The sequence below is a fragment of the Rhinoderma darwinii genome, chromosome 5, assembly GCF_050947455.1.
Source record: "Rhinoderma darwinii isolate aRhiDar2 chromosome 5, aRhiDar2.hap1, whole genome shotgun sequence".
NCBI lineage: Eukaryota > Metazoa > Chordata > Amphibia > Anura > Rhinodermatidae > Rhinoderma > Rhinoderma darwinii.
The window spans coordinates 267,168,750-267,190,576 of NC_134691.1; the positions used below are offsets into that span (position 1 = coordinate 267,168,750).

Below are 21,827 nucleotides of genomic sequence, written 5' to 3' on the forward strand. Positions count from 1 at the left end.
CTCACATCCATCGTGGGGAAAATGTTTGAGGGGCTATTGAGGGACTATATACAGGATTATGTGACAATAAATAGCATTATAAGTGACAGCCAGCACGGTTTTACTAAGGACAGAAGTTGTCAAACCAACCTAATCTGTTTTTATGAAGAGGTGAGCAGAAGTCTAGACAGAGGGGCCGCTGTGGATTTAGTGTTTTTGGACTTTGCAAAGGCATTTGACACTGTCCCCCATAGACGCCTAATGGGTAAATTAAGGACTATAGGTTTAGAAAATATAGTTTGTAATTGGATTGAGAATTGGCTCAAGGACCGTATCCAGAGAGTTGTGGTCAATGATTCCTTCTCTGAATGGTCACCGGTTATAAGTGGTGTACCCCAGGGTTCAGTGCTGGGACCACTATTATTCAACTTATTTATTAATGATATAGAGGATGGGATTAATAGCACGATTTCTATTTTTGCAGATGACACCAAGCTATGTAATATAGTTCAGACTATGGAAGATGTTCATGAATTACAGGCAGATTTAAACAAACTAAGTGTTTGGGCGTCCACTTGGCAGATGAAGTTTAATGTAGATAAATGTAAAGTTATGCATCTGGGTACCAACAACCTGCATGCATCATATGTCCTAGGGGGAGCTACACTGGCGGATTCACTTGTTGAGAAGGATCTGGGTGTACTTGTAAATCATAAACTCAATAACAGCATGCAGTGTCAATCAGCTGCTTCAAAGGCCAGCAGGATATTGTCGTGTATTAAAAGAGGCATGGACTCACGGGACAGGGATGTAATATTACCACTTTACAAAGCATTAGTGAGGCCTCATCTAGAATATGCAGTCCAGTTCTGGGCTCCAGTTCATAGAAAGGATGCCCTGGAGTTGGAAAAAATACAAAGAAGAGCAACGAAGCTAATAAGGGGCATGGAGAATTTAAGTTATGAGGAAAGATTGAAAGAATTAAACCTATTTAGCCTTGAAAAAAGACGACTAAGGGGGGACATGATTAACCTATATAAATATATTAATGGCACATACAAAAAATATGGTGAAATCCTGTTCCTTGTAAAACCCCCTCAAAAAACAAGGGGGCACTCCCTCCGTCTGGAGAAAAAAGGTTCAAGCTGCAGAGGCGACAAGGCTTCTTTACAGTAAGAACGGTGAATTTATGGAATAGTCACCGCAGGAGCTGGTCACAGCAGGGACAGTAGATGGCTTTAAAAAAGGGTTAGATAATTTCCTAGAACAAAAAAATATTAGCTCCTATGTGTAGAAATTTTTCCTTCCCTTTTCCCTTCCCTTGGTTGAACTTGATGGACATGTGTCTTTTTTCAGCCGTACTAACTAACTATGTAACCCTGCTGCAGGGCTCTTCAGTGTATCTCAGCTCTCTCTTGTAACAGGCCTGGTAGATGTGTCAGTTTGACGTAATCAAGACAGGTTTTCAGCCTCACATATTAATGAACGCAGACAATAGCACTTTATTTTTTAGTAACACTCTTTTTAAATCGATAGTTTAGATCTATATTCTTCCAACTTACGGGCCTTGCCCTTTAGGAAGACCAAGAACTTCGTAAGCATCATCAATAGACATGCTTGGAGGTTTTTTCTCCACTTCTTTTTTCCATGCATCCAGAGTGTCCTTCAAAAGTTTTACCTGATAAGAAAAATAAAAAATAAAAATAAATACTAAACATTTTATAGATACAATTTTCATACAGCAATGAAACAAACCCAGAAATATTATCTGATAGAGGTTACTTACAGGATCTTTAATAGGCCAATCCGGAAATCTGAAAGCGTCACAGAAATGTTTCAGGTAGTAGATATTGCAGAACAGCTCATTCTCCAGTTGAGGATAATTGATGACTGGGATGGGGCAATACTGGTAAAGTGCTCTGGTGTTACTCTGAAGTCGGGGGCTGAAATCAGCCAAGTGGGCAGCAATCTTTTCAATCATGAGACGCCTGAAATTCGTTAACATCGAAAATGTATCAGGAGAAAGAGAATGTAGAACAGGAATATGAAAACAAATCTATTATGCATTTAAAGGAAAAATGAAGAGCAAGAATGCAGGATTCCAGGGAATACACAACATGTACATGACACGTGGAAATGCAGCTAGCAAAAAAAATAAAAAATAAACTATTGGCAACCCATTGGTCTGGCCAGTTTGTGTTAACTTGGGAGCACAAACCACATCATTGAGTGCTATACAATTGGAATTTAACTGGAAAAATATAGATAAGGCTATAGGATTCTTGAGTACTTAAAGTGATGCATACCTCATTTCACTGCTCCAAATAGCTTCTGGAGTATCAAACTCTCCAAGGAAAATCTCAGAAAATTTTTCAGACTCATAATTTTCGAGATAGCATACCATAGCTTCAGGGAGAATGTGACCAAGGATGCTGCGCTGAAAGATATCTGTTCCTTTGTTCTGAAACAAAGAAATCATTAATATACTGCGGTTCTGTTATTGAAGGCATTGGGAAAGGTGTCCAGCCCTTAGAACTGCCAATGTATCGTGAGCTTTTATATATTCCATTTGTTGAATCTGGTTTCCACGTGATTTCCAGAGACAAGCCTGTTCAAGATAAACTAAATTCTAAATAAATGTGGCATGCTCTGTCTGTTGTATGGATTTCTAGACCTACGCTAGGGGCCGCAATCGTCACTGCTGCTCTATAATAGCACGCATGCCCCTAGTTACTGTGCGTTCAAAGGGAACAAACGTAACTCCATAACTAGAACCGATTTGTAATCTGCATATTTTAACTTGTGTTAAGACAAACTAAAAGGAATCTAATAATATATCTATAAGAGTACACCAGAAATCAGGAGTTTCTTTAGAATACTAGAGGTGGTGCTTATATAATTTCCAATGGAAGCACAAGTTTTTTCCTTCTACCCATGCTTCTAGTTCAAAGATCATAGAAAACGTACTGAAGGACTGCATGTTAGTTATCAGGGGCCTACAGTTGTTTCACAAATCACTGCAAATCTTGCTCGATGACTAAAAAAAATAAATATAAAAACACTAAGCACCTACATAAGTCCAACAACAAAAATAGGCAAAGGTTAGCCCGATTAAATTCTCGTGTGGTTATAAAAACTTGGGAAGAGCCCAGAATAACCCCAGAGCGGACCATGGCCATTCATCTCTCAGATAGTTGTTGGCTTACAGATTCCTGAGCACCCATGTTATTTAGTCACTTTTCACCTCTGGGATAGTTCTATGGTTGGGCCCCCCCCATACCATGATGACTGCCTGACAGAAGACTATAGTGAAACTGACATAAAATAGTATTTCCAAACAGTGTGCATACCTCTTCTGATCTGAAAGCTTGTTTCGTATGAGTGTTCTTGAGAAATCTAAGAACAAAAACAAATGATTTTACTATATGATATTTTGCATGATAATATTGTGTCTTTACGCACATATAGACAGACATTAATAGTGCTATCGGCTGCAAAGAGGCAAATCCTGAAAATAAGAATTACTAATATTTCTCAATTTAAAGATCTGTTTGTCTGGTTTTGTGAAACTGTGAGGATAAGGCCAGACAAAGTGGCATTGCCTCACGTTATTGAGGGTAAAATGGCCCTTTACCTGCAAAATCGTGAGGCCATTAATTAATACACCCTTTATGATCCGCGCGATTTTGCAGGTAACCAGGAACGGAAGGCCATTAGCAGGCTGCCCGCCGTGTCGAACAGGGTGCCGGCGTGTTTGTTGGGAGTCATTGCCGCTCTGTGTGGCCTTACCCTGACAGTATCTTCATAATATATTTGCTCTAACCAAACTATGGTGTTGAGGAACTATACAGGCTATATTAAAACTGCCCAATAAATATTTAAAATTAATTTTAAATAAAAGTTGCGCCTTTGGTGAATCTATGCTTATATTAGGGAATTGCAGGAAATTCCCAGGGTCATATCTCTGTTGCCCAAATAGTTTTTCACAAGCGTCACGGTTCAATTGAATCGGGTTTACATTTCACTGACTGGGTGAGTAGTGTAGCCTGCTGCTTTATTCTGCCCAGTAAAAAAACTGAAACCTGAGACAAATTTTAAAAAATAAATAAAAAATAAAAAACAAACAAAAAAAATAATAAATAAATCGATAGGCTACATTAATATTCTTCACAAAACAAATGTATCACATCTATTGTGGATCCTGTAAAATGGAACCCATGACCCCAGTGTGAACAGAGCCTTAACCCCTTAAGAAACCGTGCCGTAACCGTACATCATGGATTGCCTTACTTCGAGGCTCCATGATGTTCAGTTACGTCATGATCATCGTGTGGGCACAGGAGCTGTGCCTGTATGATCAACAGGAGGAGCCCAGGTGTGATTGACAGCTGGGCCTCTGCTGTAACGGGATCAGAGAAATATTTGATCCTGCCCGTTTAACCCCTTAGATGCTAGGCTCTCTGAACAAAACATGCCTTTACTGTACAGTACTAAAACATAAAAAACTAAATTTTATATCGCTATATTCACAGAAAAAAGACTGTACATACAGCGAAGAATAATCACATGTTAAACTTTAATATAAACCCTGGTCATCTCAGAAAAGGACAGAAAATAACAGTGGGTAAGAAAACTTTGCGAAGACCAGGTCTGCTACGGTAGAATTCTACATAGTGGACTCGGAATACAAACAATAACTTTTCTAGCTGGTGTTGCACCTGATCAGTGACTTCTTACCTGGCTATAGGAAGCACGTTGGAACCAGTGTACATCATTATAAAGAAGAATACTCCAGTGAGATAGAAACGAGGCAGCTGTGGGTTGTCTTGCATGATGTGATACAGCAATATGGAAACCTTCTCTACCAGGATGGGGTCAAACGTCAGCAAAAGCTGAGGAATGAAATGGAAACACAACTGGATTCAGCCAAAGCAAAAGAAGGGCAAAAGTTTCAATGAACAGTGAAAAAAATGTTTAGAGCCATTGAATATTTCTAAACCTTTTTTCGATGTTTAGCATTTCATGTATTGGGAAATGAGGAAAAAAATAAATATAAAATAACTAAAAAAAAAGTAGATGGAGAATACAGCCCAAAAAGGAAAAACTTGACTAGGAGTCTGGTCATCAAATAAGGAAATCTTACTGACCTGTGTGATATGAGGAAGGCAAGTGTTATCGGACAGCAATCTTTTTATTTTAGGAAGTGGTCTAATAATGGCATTGTCTTGGTCCCTGGAGGGAAAAAAAAAAACATCAAAGCATCAATCAACTCTAAAGGGATCTGCATTGGGGCTCGGTCACAGATTCAGTCAAATTTGATAGGAAAAATACCGCTTCATGCAGCGCTTCCGTCGTCCAATGATGGACACCTCGACGGAAACTGTTGCTAGTCAATTAAGTCTGTTTGGCAGAAAGGGGTGCTCAGAAGGTCACGATTGCTAAACTGGCTACAAAAATGTAGTTTGAGTGCGAACATTTTTCAACCAAATGTGTGAGACCTTACTTATATCCAGATACAAGCAACACATCAACGGTAACAAACTAGGGAAAGAAATTATTATTTCCGGTCATTGAATAAAGGTTGAAAAACACACCACCATATACATCAACTTTTTTTCATGTAGTATTAATCCAGAAAAATAGGCAAAAAGAAATTCCCCGTGGAGATAGTTAACACACGTTTTTAGGTAGGGGGAAAAAAATTCTAAGGCCTCACGCACATGAACATGTTTTTGCGGCCGCAATTTACTCGCAAATTTGTTCGTGAATTGCGGTCCCATTCATTTCTATGGGCCCATGCACACAACCGTGTTTTCCACGGTCCGTGCATTGCCTGGGAGTCTGTACCGCAAAAAGTTAGGGCATGTTTTATTACGGCCGCATTTTGCGGTCCGGGCTTCGTGAAATGAACGTACATGGCCATGCGAACGCCACGTGATTTGCGGGCAACCCGCGGATGACACACTACAGCCGTCCGAGCCACAAATCACGGGCCGTGCACACCACACCACCACGTGTGCATGGGGCCTAACCCGACTCCAAATACGGCATTCACGAAAATCACTGGGTCAATTAGCCATCTCAAGAACAGACGAAAGTTATTATATTGCAAGAAAGATATCCAGATTCCTTGTGAGTGAACAAATTAACTATAGCAATATTCTATGGAAGAAAAGTCAATGGTTTCACACTTCTATGTTGATGGTGAAAGCCTTTATCTAGGATTTGTTAGTCCTACTAATATTGAATATGTTGCATTTTTGTGGAAGTGGAAACAACACATATGAAAAAAAATAAAACGTACCTGCTAGGGAAGTATCCACACATGGTTATAAGCATATTTAAGATAAGGGTGGCCAAATCAGTTTCATTCAGGACAGCTTGACCACTTGCCAGCAAGCACCATTTTAGTTGGGGTATGACTTGCAACGGGCGCCAACCGTCCATACCCTGTGCCCAGCAGCGAGTTTTTGGGCTTAACAATCCTTTGGCCCAGAATTCTTGCATCTGTCAAAATAACAATGCAGTTCAGTTTTATACAAATTAAAATGTGTATTTAGTACAAGATTCCAGAAAGAGGGGAAACTAGACAGGTCTTCTCAGCATTCTACACAACCCATTACTAAGGGTTAAGGCCTCATGCACACATCCTTCAGCGTTTTCACGTCCGTTTAAAATGGATCCGTGTGTCCGTTGTGACATCCGTGTGGTTTCCGTTGTGCTTCCGTTTTAAACAGTCCATTAAAATCCATCTTGCGTGCTGAATGCAGGGAACTTTGGCCCGCCAGCCGTTGCTTAGCAACGGATCCGTGAAAAACGGACGGCACACGGATGCCTTCCGTGTGCTGTCCGTTTTTTTGACGGACCCATAGACTTCAATGGGCCCCACGGTCACTGAACGACGGACAAAAGTAGGACATGCACTACTTTTGACGGAACAGATGAACGGAACTGTCAAAACAATGGAAGGGTGCATGGCCCCATAGAAAAAACAATGGAAGGGTGCATGGTCCCATAGAAAAAACAATGGAAGGGTGCATGGCCCCATAGAAAAAACAATGGAAGGGTGCATGGTCCCATAGAAAAAACAATGGAAGGGTGCATGGCCCCATAGAAAAAACAATGGAAGGGTGCATGGTCCCATAGAAATGACAGTGTCAGGGTGCTATCAGTTAAAAAAAATTGAATAGCACCCTGAAGAAAATAACCGAAGTGGGCATGAGGCCTAGGGTTATTGACAGTTTCAATTTAAAAAAAAAAATGTACCTCCACAAAACTGTATGGGCCACTCCTTTCCTTGTCAGCATTGCCAAAATACCATTCCTTCTCACTTTCCCTCTTCATATCAGGAGAAGCTTCAATGACATTGCTCTATAAAAGGAATCAGATACAATTTGGCTACTTTTATAATGCACATAACACTGCTTTGCAATCCCAACTACGGATACAAATTAACCCCTTCAAGACCAAGCTATTTTTGGCCTTCAGGACCAGACCCATTTTTTCAAATCTGCCATGTGTCACTTGTATGTGGTAATAACTCAGAATCGCTTTGATAGGTAAAAGCATTCCAGAGATTGTTTTCTCGTGACATATTGTACTTTAGGTTAGTGAAAAAATTTGGTCGATAAATTTATTGCTTATTTGTGAAAAACACCATAATTTGGAGAAAATTTGAAGAAATTATGATTTTTCTAATTTTAAATGTATCTGCTTGTAAAACAGATAGTAATACCACACAAAATAGTTACTAATTAACATCCCCCATATGTCTACTTTATGTTTGCATCGTTTTTTGAACATCCTTTTATTTTTCTAGGACGTTACAAGGCTTAGAACTTTAGCAGAAATTTCTCATATTTTTAAGAACATTTCAAAAGGCTATTTTTTTCAGGGACGAGTTCAGTTCTGAACTGCACCCGTCAAAGTATTCAAAACAGCATTCAGAAAGTGTTTCAACCCTTTAGGCGTTTCACAGGAATTGAAGGAAAGTAGAGGTGAAATTTACAAATTTCATTTTTTTTTACAAAATTAATTTGTAATAAATTTTTTCTGTAACACAGAAGGTTTTACCTGAGAAATGCAACTCAATATTTATTGCCCAGATTCAGCAGTTTTTAGAAATATCCCACATGTGACCCTAGTGCGCTAATGGACTGAAACACAGGCCTCAGAAGCAAAGGAGCACCTAAAGGATTTTGGGGCCTCCATTTTTTAGAATATATTTTAGGCACCATGTCAGGTTTGAAGAGGTCTTGTGGTGCCAAAACAGTGGAAACCCCCAAAAGTGACCCCATTTTTGAAACTACACCCCTCAGGGAATTTATCTAGGGGTATAGTTAGCATTTTGACCCCACAGGTTTTCTGCTAAATTTATTTGAATTAGTCTGTGAAAATGAAAATCTACTTTTATTGTGGAAAAACGTATAATTTTCGAATTTTTGCAAGGAATAAAGGAGAAAAAGCACCCCAACAATTTTAAAGCAATTTCTCACGATTACGGAAATACCCCACATGTGGTAATAAACTGCTGCTTGGACCCACGGCAGTGCTCAGAAGGGAAGGAGCGCCATTTGGATTTTGGAGCACTGATTTTACTGGAATATTTTTCTGTGCCGTGTCGTGTTTGCAACGCCCTGGAGGGACCTAAACAGGGGAAACCCCCCAAAAGTGACTCAATTTTGGAAACTATGCCCCTCAAGGAATTTTTCTAGTGGTATAGTTGCCATTTTGACCCCACAGGTTTTTTGCTGAATTTATTAGAATTAGTCTGTGAAGATGAAAATAGACTTTTTTTCTGAAAAAACATAGAATTTTCTAATTTTTATAAGGAATAAAGGAGAAAAAACACCTCAACATTTGTAAAGCAATTTCTCCTGATTATTGCAATACCCCATATGTGGTAATAAAATGCTGTTTGGACCCACAGCAGGGCTCAGAGGGGACGGAGCACCATTTGGATTTTGCAGCTCAGATTTTGCTGAATTGGTTTCTGGGGGCCATGTCGCATTTGCAGAGCCCCTGAAGTACCAGTATAGTAGAAATTCCCCAGGTGTGATCCCATTTTGGAGACTATACCCCTCAAAGAATTAAATTAGAGGTGTAGTGAGCATTTTGAGCCCTCAGGTGTTTTACAGATTTTATTATAATTGGGCCGTGAAAATGAAAACATTTTTTTTCCCAATAACCTATAGATTTAGCACATAATTTTTCATTTACACAAGCAATACAGGAGAAAAGACACCCCAAAATGTGTGACAAAATTTCTCCTGAATAGGGAAGTACCCCATATGTGGTTATAAACTGCTATTTGGACACACAGCAAGAGTCTAAAGGGAAAAAGCGCAATTTCGTTTTTGGAGTGGAGATTTTACAAAATTTGTTTTTTACTCCATGTTGCATTGCGCTGAGGTACCAGTACAGTGAAAACCCCCGAGAAGTGACCCCATTTGGGAAACTACACCCCTCAAGGAATTCATCTAGAAGTGTAGTGAGCATTTTAACCCCAAAGGTTTTGTAGAAATTAGTGCACAGTGGATGTTGCAGATTTAAAATTGCCATTTTCCACATATATGCTATTTCAGTGCCCAATGTGTTGTGCCCAGCTTGTACCACCGTAGACACACACCCCATAAATTATTGTTAAGCGGTTCTCCAGAGTACAGTAATATCCCATATGTGGTCATAAACTGCTGTTTGGGCACACTGCCAGGCCCAGAAGGACCGCCATTTGGCTTTTGGAGCGCAGATTTTGTTTAGTGTTTTACTGGTGTTTCAGCTTATAATGTGGGGGCATATGTAAGCTGGGCGGAGTGTATCAGGGTATATGTAAGCTGTGCGGAGTACATCAGGGTATATGTAAGCTGTGCGGAGTACATCAGGGTATATGTAAGCTGTGCGGAGTACATCAGGGTATATGTAAGCTGGGCGGAGTGCATCAGGGTATATGTAAGCTGGGCGGAGTGCATCAGGGTATATGTAAGCTGGGCGGAGTGCATCAGGGTATATGTAAGCTGGGCGGAGTGCATCAGGGTATATGTAAGCTGGGCGGAGTGCATCAGGGTATATGTAAGCTGGGCGGAGTACATCAGGGTATATGTAAGCTGGGCGGAGTACATCAGGGTATATGTAAGCTGGGCGGAGTACATCAGGGTATATGTAAGCTGGGCGGAGTGCATCAGGGTATATATAAGCTGGGCGGAGTGCATCAGGGTATATGTAAGCTGGGCGGAGTGCATCAGGGTATATGTAAGCTGGGCGGAGTGCATCAGGGTATATGTTAGCTGGGTGGAGTGTATCAGGGTATATGTAAGCTGGGCGGAGTACATCAGGGTATATGTAAGCTGTGCGGAGTACATCAGGGTATATGTAATATGTGCGGAGTACATCAGGGTATATGTAAGCTGTGCGGAGTACATCAGGGTATATGTAAGCTGGGCGGAGTACATCAGGGTATATGTAAGCTGTGCAGAGTATATCAGGGTATATGTTAGCTGTGCGGAGTACATCAGGGTATATGTAAAGTGTGCGGAGTACATCAGGGCATATGTAAGCTGGGCGGAGTGTATCAGGGTATATGTAAGCTGTGCGGAGTACATCAGAGTATATGTAAGCTGGGCGGAGTGAAACAGGTCATAATAGGATGATGTAATAATGGGGAAAATGAATAATAAAATGATCCATGGATAGTGACGTACGCTTTGAACCAATCCTTCATGCACAGGCCGGATTATTGGGTGTAGGAGTCACACTTATAAAGGGTGTCTGTGGTGTTGTACAAAATATCCGCACTCCAGTATTGCCTAATCTTTGACTTCTTCACTAGCCCCATATGTAGCACAGACCCCAAAATGTCATCGTTTTCGCTGCATTTACAGGGTCTACCAATGGGGGCTGCAAATGATGACGTGGGGTTTTAGGTGAAGAACTGCTGCACATATAAATTAGTCTGGGCCGTCGTTTTGCATTATTGCGCTCCAAGAGTCATAACTTTTTATTTTTCCGTTGACGAGCTATGTGAGCGCTTGATTTTCATGGTATGAGCTGTCATTTTTATTAGTATCATTTTGGGGTAAATGTGATAATGTGATCAGTTTTTATTACATTTTTTGGGGGGTGAGGGGACCAAAAAACAGAAATTCTCTTGCTGTTTTATTTTATCAATTTTTAAACGGCGTTCTCTGTGCAGCATAAACAACATGTTTGCTTTATTCTGCGGTTTGATACGATTATGGCAATACCAAATTTATATAGTTTTTATATGTTTTACTACTTTTACAAAATAAAAACACTTTTATAAATAAAATGTTTTAGTGTCACCATGTCCTGAGAGCCATAACTTTTTTATTTTTTTGTTGACGGAGCTTTGTGAGGGCTTGTTTTTTGCGTGACACACTGTCGTTTTTATTGGTACCATGTTTGGCTACGCACGACTTTTTGATCACTTTTTATTCCATTTTATTGGAAACAACGTGACCAAAAAAGGAAATTATGGCATTGTTTTTTATTGTATTTTTTTTACGGTGTTCACCGTGCGGGATAAATAATATGATATTTTTATAGGTAAGGCCGATACGAACGCGGCGATACCTATTATGTCTAGTTCTTGTCTTTTTTTCCATTTTTTTCTAATTATAAAGGGCTTGATCAGGGAAACAAGACGATTATTGTTTTTATTACGTACATACGTTTTACGTTTTATTTTACACATACTAGGGGACTGGAAGATCTGATCTTCTGATCCCCTGTACAATACACTGCACTACTTCTGTATGTACTGATGTAGTGCAGTGTATTATAACTGTCATTTTATAACTGACAGTTGAGCCTATTACGTCCTGCCTCGGGCAGGACCTAATAGGCTCCCGTACCTGGCAACCAGGAAGCCATTGCTAGGCTTCCTGGTTGCCATTGCAACCATCAGAACCCCGCGATTTTTCGCTGGGGGCCAATGGGGTACAGAGGGAGCCCCCTCCCTCTGTATCAATCACTTAAAATGCCGCTGTCGCTATTGACAGCGGCATTTGAGGGGTTAAATGGCGGCGATCGGACATAACAGTGATCGCCGCCGTTGCAGCGGGATGTCAGCTGTATATTACAGCCGACACCCGCTGAGGATGAAGCGCGCACAGCTCCTGTGTCTGCTTCATCCTCAGGGCGTTACTGTACGCCCATTTGCGGGAACGAGCCGCTAAAAAGGACGTACAGTAACGCCCATTTGCGGGAAGGGGTTAATAAGTCTGTTTTTGAAAACACTATATTGATATGACTTCTTAAGGGCGTATTACCAAAATCATAAATTAGCACCTATACACAGGATAGTTGATTATTTTTTCTGATTGCTGTGGGCCCTACGGCTAGTACCCCCACCAATCGTGGGAATGGCGGTCCAGATGAGCCTCACTGCACCGTCACAATGAGATGTTTGAATGTAGAGTTGGTCGAGCGTGCGCCCGCCACTCCACTCACTGTTTCCATCATTCCCACAGATATTGAATGGAGCGGCAGAGTGCATGCTGGACCACCACTCCATTCATTGTCCCCCTCACGGCAGTCGAGCAGTGAGGGGATCTGGGTTTGGTAGCCCCATTCTCACGATCGGTGGGGGTTCCAGCGGTGGGACCCCAGCAATCAGAAAATTAGAACCTATCCTGTGGAAGTGTGATAATTTATGAATTTGGGAATAACCCTTCTGGGGATTCGGACAGCATTACATCAATATTGGTAGTATAATTCTATGCAGAGTTCGATTCATGATTTAGGCAAAAATAAGAATGGTGGTTTAAATTCCTCAACAACAATGTAAAAGATAGATACTAAATTATAAAGAAGTGTTTGAAGGCAATTATTACCACTAAACTTTAGTGATTCTAAATTAATATAGTTCTTTTTCAGTGGTTTGTAATAGGAGTGTAGGGAGTCGCAAATACGATGGGGACCCTTGACACTGGTTGCGAGCTTGCGTATTTTGGCCAAAATATCACCAATACCTCATGTTTATCATTGATATATATCGTGTATCATGGATACCTTTTCAGGATGCAGTCAGGTCTAGTGCTGGGGGAGAATGGTATGTCCGTTTATTGGAAGGTGCTGGGCAGCCCGCCCTGTCTAATATTATGGGCCTGACTAATAGGCTGTAAGCCAGCACGGTGCACTACATGCACCCATGTGACTGACATTCTTATAAAAGCCACATTTGTATGCAATGATAATACTAAGCAGCCACCCCCCTCATGAATACTAGGCGTGTGAGCGGGTGTTGTATCAGTATATTGCACCTGTGTAATCTCCCTCTATGTAGCATTGTGTTTTGTCTGCGTCCTGTTGGGAGGTGGTGTGAGTACCTCCCTCATGAGTATTAATTTAATTCACTGATACTGATATACTTATAGTTCTTTTTCAGTTATTCGACAATTATTACCACTAGAAGGGGTGCAACGAGTAAGTGTCAGAGGGCAGTACATTTTTGGTAACAGTGGTGCTGTTAAAGGATTAGGAATAAGACCTGTTTTTTTTTTTTTCAAGAAACCGCGCCACTCTTGTCCATGGGCAGTGTCTAGTATTGCAGCTCAGCCCTATTCCATCAAGCTCATGGATAAGAGTAACGCAGCTTCTAGGGTGGGGGAAGACTAAAAAATAAATTTAAAAAACGGACCATTTTTCTAATCTTAGACAACCCCTTTAACATTTTTCCTTAAAGAAGTGCATTCACAATTAAAAATCGTTTTGCTTACAGTTGCTAAATGTTATATTTTGTGTGAATATTAGAAACCGTAGAGTGAGACCACTACATATAAAGCCATAAGTATGTCAAAGATTTACAGTTGTGTAACTCACCTGAAGTGGGACCGTGGCTCTGCTGGTGTGAAGATGTGCTAAGGTAAGGAGATCAACCAGGATCCTAACTCCATTGGAGTCCATAACATCTTTCACATTTTTCTAGTGAATGTTAATATTGAAAAGTATATATTACTTATTGCTCAACCTCAACAGTGGAAAAGGTTGTAGAATTTATTGATAATGTGTAGCTTCTATGCCACCTACCTTATTAAGAATCAGCTTGTTTAAAAATAAGATGAGCCTGTCCCTTTCCAGTCTGTCAGTGCACTGAAAGCAAGAACAGGAACAAAACCCAAAAAATGATCCAGATCCTTTATTTAATAGTCAATTGTTCCGCTCCATGATTCAAGATCTTCAGTGGTGGGTAAAGCCTCGGCAGAAGCATCAAACCTCCAGACTTTGCCCAGGCTATATTCAAATGCATTACACCAAACATGGAAGGTGTTTGTTCTACTGGGCCTGTGCACAAGCCTCTTTAATTTTAATTCTATATATATATATATATATACACACACACACACATATATATATATATATATATATACACATACACACACACATATATATATATATATACACATACACACATATATATATATATATACATACACACACATATATATATATATACACATACACACACACACACACCTTTGTGTACATGTTTTATGGATTTATACTGGTGTATATACCTTAAATAGATCTTATATATAGCTTCATATACAGCTTCCAGGTAGGGAATATACATAATGTTACAAGAAGTTGACAAATGGACATCCTAGTATTACTTTAGTTATTATTATAGGATCTATTTCATATAGTAAATATAAACATGATACCCTCTCAAGCATTCCAACAAGGTACTTGGTATCTGTAAATGCTCCTATTTCTTCATGGCACCTGCCATACACAATTGCCAGGGCTTGTAAACATAAACACTTCATGTTCACTTTTGGAGTGAGGAGGAATCGATGGTAGAGTTCATTGAAGAATTCATACCTATAGAAAAACAAGGAAATGACCTTAAACGGATGAATTCTAGATCTGAATACCACATCATAGGAGAAATGGTTCCTTACGATTGTTTTATAACACTGTTCTCCTCATTCTCATCTTCTTCCAATAGCAATCGTAGGTAGTAGTCTCCGATCTTTATCTCGTCAGCCAAACACTCGTATTTCACCTAGAATAAAGAACAGAATGCATGCAAGATCAACATGAGAAAAAACCAGAATACACCAACTTGAGGCTTTATTCACATTGCCATTATGGCTTCTATTTTTACAGGATCCGCGATGGATAGGATAGATCTGTTATGATCGGTTTGACTAATGGGTCAGTCAGGTTATCGGTTGTCTTTTACTGGATAGAATTACGCAGCATGCTAGACTAAGTGTGTACAGAGCAATAGCCTTTTATGCAGATTGATCTCTATGCGCAATGCAAAATAAACTCTCCTGTCCAAGCTGTGAATTATACAGCTTAAATATAACATTTAGCATCCACTCACATATAAACGTCAACATAATATATTTCTAAACACACATATTACAAAACATATCTATAACCAAGCATTGTCATTATTTCATTATCCTTAGTTTCCCTTCCATCACTCTTCAGGTTCAACCTCATGAAGGTCAGTAGAAGTCTGAAAGCTCTCATATTGTGTCCAAATTTATATCCTTATTATGTTACAATTTTACATATTAAAACATCACCTGCACTTGAATCTGTGGCGGGCTGTCGTACGACTTATTTTTTTAAATCTACATTCACTACAAGTGTGCAACACATGTAGAAAAATAGATTTTAAAGTGTAACTGTCATTTCATTTTCTTTTTCCATAAATTAATAGTTCAAGCAAACATAAGAAACCTTGTCATGTATCTTATAAAAAAAAATATAAAAAAAAAATGCCTCTTTCTCCATTATTAGACTCCTCTCCCCCTCCTGCACTGATCATTCACTCTCAATTCTCTGCCAAAACCCATATTCAGTGAGGCAGAGATGAAGACAGTTTACTGAAAGATAAGATTACAGCTGCCTATAGAAGTCTATGGAGAGTGGAGATGGGAGCAGGAGAAAGGAAACTATGTAATTTATCTTTCTAGAGAAAAATGCCCCTTTCTACACTTATCAGAGTTCTTTCCTCCTCTTCCCTGATTTATTAACTATTCACACACTCTGAATTCACTCAGAATCCATAGAGCTGAGAGGAGACGATTCTAATATGCACTGAGAGATCAGGTTGAAGCTGGCCATAAAAGTTTTGAGAGATGAGGGGGGAATAGAAAGCAGAAGCAGGAGAATTGCTAATAGTCTCTTATACACAGCAGCCAGAGAAGATTCATTATACAGCAGTAAGGAGCAGTATAGATATAAATCCAGCACTGGGGTGACAGAATACTTAATAGCTGCAGGGTCTGTATCTGTCTATGTCGCTCTCTCACTCTGCAGCTGCTCTTCCCTCCTGCTCCCCCTCCCCCTCAATAGACTCCTCCCTGAATCCACTGAATACAGATTTTATGAGTAAATTCAGAGTAAGTGAATAGTTATGAAAACAGAGGGGGGAGGAAAGGAGTATGTAATATATTTAATTAGATAAAAGTTACTTTCCCCATTTATCAGTGTTTCTTTTTTAAAACATTTTTTATTAACAGTTTTCACATTTTCTTATAAACATTTCACAGAAAGGTTGCGTTATAAATGGACAGCACACAACGGCCAACAAAATAACATTAAACTAACATAGCATAACATACAATCATGGCATAAGTTTCGATCCTCATATCAACTGAAAAAACATGACTTCCCCCTTTCCCTGAACACGACTTAGGTCATCAATGAGTAGCTACGTCCCATCTATCCCCTAACTAGACTGAAGTTGCAAGCCTCCTAAAGTGCCTGCCAGAAGCTGCGTATGATACCACGCTGTGTGCCTGAAAGGCGTAACAATTTCCACCACCTCGGCCGCTGTGCATTGCAATTCTATAAATATTTGCCATTTAGCGAATAACTTCTTGGCTCCCGTTTCTTTCCGTCTTTCCACCTCCACCCGCTCAAGAGCTAACAACTGTTTCAAACGGGACACTATCAGGTCTAGCCCCGGCGTGTCAGTTTCCAGCCATTTACTTAGAAGGCATCTCAAGGCCACCAGTAAAATCGTGTGTACCAAAGAGGGAGGAGATCTGAACCCTCAAGCACACTCTTCCTCCGTCGATCGCCCCTGATGGAACAGCAGCGCTTGAGGTGTCATTGGAAGTTTCGCCTTCCAATGATCCAAAATATAGTTGTGTACCATCACCCAATATCGTTTAGTGTGAGCACAACCCCATACTCCATGCCACAAATTCGTCAGGGGGGTGTGACATTTGTGAGAACACGTAATGCGATCGGGAAAGGACTGTGAAGGCAAAATATTGAAGCCATATATAGCCGAATGCATTAATTTAAAATAGGTTTCCCTCCAGCTCTCGTTCACGATACTCCTCCGTACCGTCTCCCAACCCAATATGATCTCTCCTATACCTGGATCTTGAGTCCATCATTCCCAGACTTTGGACATATCCCGTGGTCGCGGGCAGACAAAACAATCCCCAAGTGCTCTATACAACCTTGAAATAGACGCCCGAAGAGTCATTGGGCCTATGACCTCATCTAGAGTATGAGTGGTGGCTTCCTTATTCAAATCCCTGAGCCTAGAGGTGCAAAATGAGCGCACCTGAAGAACTTGTAAAAAATTAACATTACCCTCTAAGGGTCTGAGTTTAGCGGTGATTTCCGCCCCGGTTAACCATCTCCTTTCCTCTATATACATAAGGTCCCCTGCGTTATTAATACCTGCATCCCCCCAAGAGGCGAATCTATCCCCACTGTCTACTCCCGGTAGGAATTCCGGGTGTCCACACAACGGCATATGTTTAGAGAGCAGGTGAGGCAGGTCGAAGGATTTACGAACCGCTTTCCAGGCTAGGACTGTATCTCTCAGTACAATGCAGGTTTTGAGACGGCACGGAAGAGAAGAAACTCTACAGTGCAACAAGGCTATCAGGTTCCAGGGTGAGGCATACGCCCTTCCCAGATCTAAGTTGGAATAATGGCTCGTTTCGTGGAGCCAATCCACTACATGACGAAAGAGACATACCACGTTAAAACCCCTGATATTTGGAAACTTCAGCCCCCCTCATGCTTGCCTATCATGAGCTTAGTGAGTGCAATGCGAGGCCTCTTTCCTGCCCATATAAATTTTGTGAATGAAGTCAGTTTGGAGACATCCACATGTTTCAGTAAGAGCGGGAGTGTTTGAAAGGGATATAGCAGTCTGGGGAAACTAACCATCTTAATCAAGTGACACCTCCCCAAAAGGGATAACGGCAACTGACACCATCTGGTGAGTTCTGCCTGTATTTTTTTAAATAGCGGTGGATAATTCAGGCCATACAGAGTTTCAGGCACCTTCCCTATCTGAATGCCTAGATAAGTAATGCAGTGCTTGACCGGAGATATCCCACATCCCAAAGATTGCCAATAGGTCTTAGGTAACGGTTTGCCCAACTCCAGCAGTTCGCTTTTAGCTATGTTGACTTTGTATCCCGAGCATTGCCCAAAGTCCTGTAAAAAATGAGAGACCGGCAGTAAATGCTCTTGAGGATTTGACATAAAAAGTATAACGTCGTCAGCAAACAGGGCTAACTTAACTGCCAGAGACCCCACCTGAATACCTCTGAACACTGCTGACTCCTCCAGAAATCTAGCTATAGGTTCCAGTGCTAGATTAAATAATAGTGGCGACAGGGGACATCCCTGATGGGTCTCTTTATGCAAGTGAAAGGGAGCCGACAGAAATCCTGAGGTATAAATGCGAGCTTGGGGATTATTGTAGACACCTTTCAAGAAGATCCAAAAGGTTCCCTGGACATTCATCTTATCCAGCACCTTTCCCAGCCATTCCCACTATAAGTTTCTTATATTCACTTGTAGTATTGATTTGTATGGAAAACAAAAATGAAACGAGGGTTACACTTTAACAATCAAGTAGTTAAATAGCTTAAAGTTTAACTAAACGTTTAACAAACTTCTGACATGTCATAAGTTTTGATTGGTGGGGGTCCATGCACGGAGACCTCCACCAATCGTTAAAAAGCGCTCGTGTGAGTGCTTAGCCGCTTCGTTTCTATTCGTCTTTTTCTGGAAATCAATGTAGCCGAGTAGGGACTCAATAGAAAGTCTATGAGCCCATACTCCACTACATCGGCTTTCCGGAAAAAGCTGAACAGAAACGAAGCAGCTAAGAGCTCACACGAGCGCTTCTGCCTCTTCGTTTTAGCGATTGGTGGGGGTCTCAGTGCTTGGACCCCACCAATCAAAACTTCTGACATGTCAGAAGTTTGTTAAACGTTTAGTTATCCTTGAACTCCACTAAAATACAGAAAATGACTACAGTTGACTCCTCCATCCAATGTCAACTTAACAGAGGTTCAAAAAACAGATAGGAGAAATCATTTGCCAGGGTCCTTACACTGGTCACTGGTGGTTTTCTTTCCTAAATAATAAATAAATGTTCAAGGGGTCAAAAAAGGATTTCTTTGAAGCTGCAGAGCCCTTATATTACTGGCCAGGGAAAAAAATAGGTGCGAGTGACCACCAGATGTCTATTGTGAGGACCCTACCAAACAACTCCCCATACCTCATCTTGAGTATGACAAGGTGGGGCAATGGTGTTAACTGAAGTCAAGATTGAATGTTTAGGTTTTGAGTTTAGTCAGGTCTACAATTAGGCCCTTTGCACACACCTTTTTACTATGCTTTTAGAAAATTTTTGGTACCTAAAAAACAGATTCAAAAGTATTCAAAGTATCCGTGTGCGTATGTGTGAGCGTGTGTGTTGTCTTAAATAGTAGCGTAAATTCCAATGCTAACAAAACATTTTTGAGGTGTACGTTTTTTCTAGAATGGAATTTAATGGCAGACGAATCCAAACAAAAGAAAAAAGCAAATCTGCCAATGGATGCCAACTGCATATGCTTGATAAAGACCCATTCATGGGTTGAAACGTTGCAAGTGTTTTTATGCTTGGTAAATAAATCAAATACACTTCTTTGGATTATCTTGAGTGCTGCAGTTCCTTTCTACGATTGCATATGGATTGTCTCCCTTGGACCTGGGATTCTTTGCTGCGTGCATCACCCATGTTTGGGGAGTTGTCCTTTCACACTGAAGAATTTTTTTGGTGGCTGTGCTGCTGTTTTCCTGAATATGCCAACTACATCGTTTTTTTTAGAGATCCAGCATACCCTTTCATAATGTTTTGCAGTATAGATTTTTATATCTTTTTGTTTAGTAATTAAAAAAATAACAATTCTAAAAGTGATGTGGACCTAGTCATACCATTTTGCATTTGAAAAAGTTCACATTTCTTTCCAGTGTTCTCTTTTCAAGTATTTGATGCATTTTAGGTTTATACAAATTATATAAAAACCAAGTACATGATGAATGCAAGAAAAAGATAGTGCCTCAATGGGAGAAGAACTTAGGAGGGATGTAGGAATACCTCAAACTCCTGATAATTCCATGATATCACTGTTGAGCTTCCAAGTTCCCGATCAACATTAAATGCTCTCATTTCACCTTCGAGTGTGTCTCTTAACTCCTCCCTTGTTTTAAAGTTCCAGATCAAGTTGGATCGAGCATGATCCTGGTGAAATCTTAAAGAAATACAAGCGATACAGATATGAATTGTTACCACATGGGAGAATCTGCAGTCACCGATGATAGTATTAAAGTTAAACTGGTTTAGTTTAAGTATGTGTTCCACTGCCTCATTCTACAATTTAGTTCCATTCTTAAAGGGGGCAGAGGACATGTATTGGTAGAATTCAAATAAAGATTCAAGAAGTGAGTTTTTATATGCAATCTCATATTGTAGCTTTCTGTTTCTTATCTGAAATCAATCATTCCCTCTTGTATGTGAAAGAAATTTCAATGTATATAAAGAATCCAAAATAATGAAACAAATAAAAAATGCAGACACAAAACTCATTAAATATATGTATGTGTGGTGTTACATTTATAGACAAAAGCAAAATTCAAACATTTGAGAGATTTTGTTTTTCACCTGTAGTAAAAAAGATCCCAATTGGCCTCTATTTTTATCCGTTGCCGCCTTTTACGAAGGATGACAGGTTTTTGGTTTATATTCTGAAAATATAAAACAAATACTTATCTCAAATTCGTTCAGCTAGCGTGTTTATGCCACTTAAAGGGTTCTTCACATATCAATGAGTGTTTATCAAAACTTACAGTTCTTTACCAAATGTCATTTAGAATAAAAAAAAACGGGCTTCTTAGGCTATGTTCACATCCGCGTTTGGTATTTCCGTTGCTCTGCTCCGTCATAGGAGCAAAACAACGAAAATATTGGACACAGCAGTTCCGTTTCACCACGGATACCACTGAATTTACTGGGTTCTGTCGGGTTTCCGTCGGGGTGTCCGTGGTTTTATTGGAAACAGCAGCGCAGATGAAGCCTCCAACACAGATGTAATCTAGGCCTAAATGGTTTATAGGAGACGGACATGATTCATAAGGTTCAATTATTTCTGGATTGCATACAAAACAAATAGTGTTACAATATTAGTATTTAAAACGAACTGAATATATGTGAAAAAAAATTATGACAGCCACGTGAAAGAAGCATGAGGGTGCAAGGCATCTACATAAGACTAGAGATTGCTGACTTATTATAGGGACGCTAAAATTGTGTTTTTTAAAAAAAAAAAAATACTGGCAACACTTTTGTGAGGTTCTTTGTATTTTCTGTCCTATATGGCATTCCAAATGGTGAAAAAGGTACATTTTCTACGTGTGTACCAGTAGGCATATATGCCTTTGATTTAGAGGAGATGAAGCTCTGGCTGGGAGGCAGCTTGCTGCAACAGAATCCCTCCACAGTGCTATATCTGCAATGGGAGACCAGGCAGGCAAAGCACCACCCCCTTTAACGAAGC

At 40.1% G+C, this 21,827-nt stretch overlaps 1 protein-coding gene across 2 annotated transcripts in view; it reads right to left on the reverse strand.

The window, feature by feature from the left end:
• Positions 1 to 21,827, reverse strand: part of DNAJC13 (DnaJ heat shock protein family (Hsp40) member C13) — a 165,031-nt gene that overhangs the window by 45,529 nt on the left and 97,675 nt on the right. For both annotated transcript variants that reach the window (XR_012847729.1, XM_075827118.1), the window contains exons 21-34: positions 20,936 to 21,018; positions 20,372 to 20,525; positions 14,901 to 15,004; positions 14,661 to 14,820; positions 14,026 to 14,088; positions 13,819 to 13,920; positions 7,246 to 7,350; positions 6,284 to 6,486; positions 5,127 to 5,211; positions 4,717 to 4,871; positions 3,330 to 3,375; positions 2,286 to 2,440; positions 1,766 to 1,967; positions 1,542 to 1,657 (exon numbers count right to left, since the gene is read on the reverse strand). Coding sequence is in view for 1 of the 2 variants with exons in the window: in XM_075827118.1 (XP_075683233.1) it covers positions 1,542 to 1,657; positions 1,766 to 1,967; positions 2,286 to 2,440; positions 3,330 to 3,375; positions 4,717 to 4,871; positions 5,127 to 5,211; positions 6,284 to 6,486; positions 7,246 to 7,350; positions 13,819 to 13,920; positions 14,026 to 14,088; positions 14,661 to 14,820; positions 14,901 to 15,004; positions 20,372 to 20,525; positions 20,936 to 21,018 (1,733 nt within the window). In the remaining variant the exon portion in view is untranslated. The remainder of the gene's footprint in view (positions 1 to 1,541; positions 1,658 to 1,765; positions 1,968 to 2,285; positions 2,441 to 3,329; positions 3,376 to 4,716; positions 4,872 to 5,126; positions 5,212 to 6,283; positions 6,487 to 7,245; positions 7,351 to 13,818; positions 13,921 to 14,025; positions 14,089 to 14,660; positions 14,821 to 14,900; positions 15,005 to 20,371; positions 20,526 to 20,935; positions 21,019 to 21,827) is intronic.